Source organism: Corvus brachyrhynchos, unplaced genomic scaffold (assembly GCF_000691975.1).
Source record: "Corvus brachyrhynchos isolate BGI_N302 unplaced genomic scaffold, ASM69197v1 scaffold211, whole genome shotgun sequence".
Taxonomy (NCBI): Eukaryota; Metazoa; Chordata; class Aves; order Passeriformes; family Corvidae; genus Corvus; species Corvus brachyrhynchos.
The window spans coordinates 418,393-421,658 of record NW_008236211.1 but is presented as its reverse complement, the minus strand read 5'-3'; the positions used below and the strand labels follow the sequence as shown (position 1 = coordinate 421,658).

At 57.4% G+C, this 3,266-nt stretch overlaps 1 protein-coding gene across 6 annotated transcripts in view; it reads right to left on the bottom strand.

The window, feature by feature from the left end:
- DTNB (dystrobrevin beta) overlaps positions 1-3,266 on the bottom strand; it is a 121,634-nt gene that overhangs the window by 56,384 nt on the left and 61,984 nt on the right. For 4 of the 6 annotated variants that reach the window (XM_017743531.1, XM_017743550.1, XM_017743538.1 and 1 more), the window contains exon 10: positions 1,124-1,207. The exons of the other annotated variants lie outside the window; for them this stretch is intronic. In XM_017743531.1, the coding sequence (XP_017599020.1) occupies positions 1,124-1,207 (84 nt within the window). The remainder of the gene's footprint in view (positions 1-1,123; positions 1,208-3,266) is intronic. 6 annotated transcript variants of the gene reach the window in all.

Below are 3,266 nucleotides of genomic sequence, written 5' to 3'. Positions count from 1 at the left end.
GGCTGGTGACAAGGTGGGGATCAGTCACAGGCTGGACTCCGTGACCTTGGGGGCCTTTCCCAACGCAGGGATTCTGGGATTCTGGGACACACACAGCAGCTCAACGTGTCGTATTCTCTTCGAGGTGCTCGGTACACAGCTTGAAGAGAGACTCCTCTGCATCTCCAAATGCAGGGATTGCAGTAATGGAGTGAAGGTGAGAGTCTGAAATTCCCTGGCTTTAGAGTCTTGTGGAAAACGTTCTGGGCTCTCAGCTGCTGCAGGTGAGAGCAGTGATTCACCGCTGGCCTCTCCCAGGAGATGCCCTTCATCCACGCAGCAGCGGGTACGAATTTCTGCGTGACAGAGTGATGAAACAGGGCTCCAAAAATACTGCCAGAGGGTGAAGGCACGGACAGAGTGAGCCCCACAGAGCCCTCAGGTCCTGACCCCGCCTCTCCCTCCCAGCACAGCCCTGGCTCTGCACAGGCACCACTTAATTGGGCCCTGGAGTGGAACTGGAGCCCCTGGCTGTGTCCTGGGATGGAACGGGAGCGCTGCTCTGGGGGCTCCAGGCGGAAATTCCCCTGCACAGACAGAGCCATGAAATATAAATGTGCACAAAGAGCAACCCCGAGATAAAAGGAATTGATTCTTCAAAGCATTACTGCTGTTTTTTGGGAAGGGCAGAGCCAGAAACGGCTGCGTGGGGCAGGTCATGGTGGAGGGGCTGGAAGAGCTGGATCCAGGAACAGAGACAGGGCCAGGATGGGGCTGGGGCTGCGTTTGGGGTGGGGAGGGAAAGGCAGGGAGGAGAAAGAAGAACAGGGATGAGTTACAGGACAGAGCTGGGCATGAGCTGCCTGGGAAAGAAACCAGAAAGTTTCCTACTGGTGAAAGATGAGATTCCGGGATGGCCAGGGAGAGAAAAGTTAATGGATTAACCCACTTGGAATGATAAAGAGGGTTTGTGTGAGGGGTTCTCTGACAGGGCGAGTGCCCGGGGTGGCACGGAGATTTCGGGGCACACCGACGCCCTTCCCTCCCTCTGCCCACGGTGCGAGGGGCACTCGGTGTCCCCGGCGCGGGGGGGGTCTGTCCCCACAGCCCGGGGTGTCCCCGGAGCCCGGCTGTCGGCACTGACCGTGCCCCGCTCCGCAGGTGCCTCACAAAGGTGGCAATCAGGGCGTGCTCGTCGCGGGCGGGGTCGGGGCTGCTGCGCTGGCACCTGGGGCGGGAGGGAGAGCAAACAAAAACAACATAAATACGGGCAGGGATGAGCGACGGACACGGAGCCAACGGGGACGAAGCAAAAGCAGCAGGAGGGACGGGGGAAAAATGTAAATGGGTTTCCATGAGTTACAGGGCGAGGAGACTTCTGCTGTGCGGGGGCAAACACAGTGAGAGGGACGCTGGGGGACATCCAGCACTGGCACAGCTGCCCAGGGAGGTCTGGAGTCCCCAAACCTGGAGGTGTCCCAGGAAGGCCTGGACGGGGCACTCAGTGCCCTGGGCTGGGGATGGGGCACAGTTTGGGCTGGATGACCTTGGAGGATTTTTCCAACCTCAGGGATTCTGGAATTCTGTAAATGTTCAACGAGGGCAGCTGTGGAGCCTCTTGGAATTCCCAGTAGGATCCATGGTCTTTAAGGAAGAGACTCCTGAGCATGGTTGCAGCCAGCATGCCTGGGCACAGGAGAATCCAACCCCAGCAGCACTCCCTGTTCTCAGAATCCCAGAATCCAGAACCATTTAGGATGGAAAAGCCCTCCCAGCCCATCGAATCCCAGCTGTGCCCCATCCCCACCTTGTCCCCAGCCCAGAGCACTGAGTGCCACCTCCAGGAATTCCTGGGTCACCTCCAGGGATGGGCACTCCAAACCTCCCTGGGCAGCCCCTGCCAAGGCCTGACCATTCTTTCTATGAACAACCCAAACAAACAGCCCCAAAGCCCAAACCACAACCAAAGCAGGAGGGAAGTGATGACATCTGACAAACGAGGGGTTGGTCACCAGTGCTGCCTCTGCCACGGACCCAGCATTTGATGGATGTTTTTGTTTGGTTTGAGGACTCATGAAAATAAAGCTGCTGCAGTTTGGAGAATTTCTATGAACAGAGATCGATTGCAAGAAATATTTGTCAGAACTAATATAGAACCAGAGCTAAATAAGTAATAAATAACTGTTTTTCTGTGTTATCCTCTTGGCAGGTGCTGCTCTCTGCAGCAGGATCTCAGGGAATGGAGCAAAACCCCAGGAAAAATGCAGCAAAATGGTTCTTTTTTTAGCCCAGACACTGCACACAAAGGCACATCCTTCCCTCCTCCAGCAAAGGGAGACACGGCCGCTCTGCCCCGCTGGACTCCCGGACCCGGGGGGTGGTTCCAGCAGGGTCTGTCCCCCAGGGAATGGGGCACGGGCAGAGGGGGCCTCTCCCCGGGGAGATGCAGCTCCTGAGCAGCGTGGGATCAAAGCATCACCCGGGCAGCGGCTCCTGGGCAGGTGCCACCGTCCTTGTAGCACAATCCCATGGTCATTCCTGCCGGGTATTCCAGCCGCTCCTTCCCTCCCTCGCCTGCAGTCAGTTCCTCCCCCCCACACGCCCAGGAAGTTTTCCCTCCAGGAGCTTCTACGAACAGGGCGTTTGTGGCTCTCCCCGGGAAGAGAAGCCCCGTTTTCTCACACACTAACACTTTTCTCCTCAGCTGCGTGCAGGGACAGCCGGGGGCAGAGCCAGACCTTGTGACAAAGAGGTAAAAAGGAATTACCCAGGTGGAGCCCCCCGGGGAAGGAGCAGCCTGTGGAACGAGGGGTTTGTGCTGGGGAGACTGAACACTCGCCTCCACCCCGAGGAATCTTTAGGCAAATGCTGAAAAGCTCCATTTTTGGTGTGTTTGGAGCTGTGGCCCCAACAGATTCCCAGACCTTTCCCATTCTAACCCACTCCAAGGGCTCATTAAAAGCCCGTCAGAAATGAAGGGCAACAGCTGCGGCAACGAGCAGCGTTCCTGGGCTTGGGAAGGGAAATCAGAGCTACACGGAATTAACGTGAGGCTGGACACTGTTCCCAGCCCGGATCTGCTCTCCCCTTCCTGTTTCTCGATGCCTGGGGGTACCCAGCCCCCTCCAGAGCATCCCTCAGCTGCCTCCAAAAATATCAGCGAATTATAGAACAGTCTGGGTCATGAGGGACCTTCAAAACCACCCCCATCCCCCTGCCATGGCAGGGACACCTCCCACTGTCCCAGGCTGCTCCCAGCCCCAATGTCCAGCCTGGCCTTGGGCACT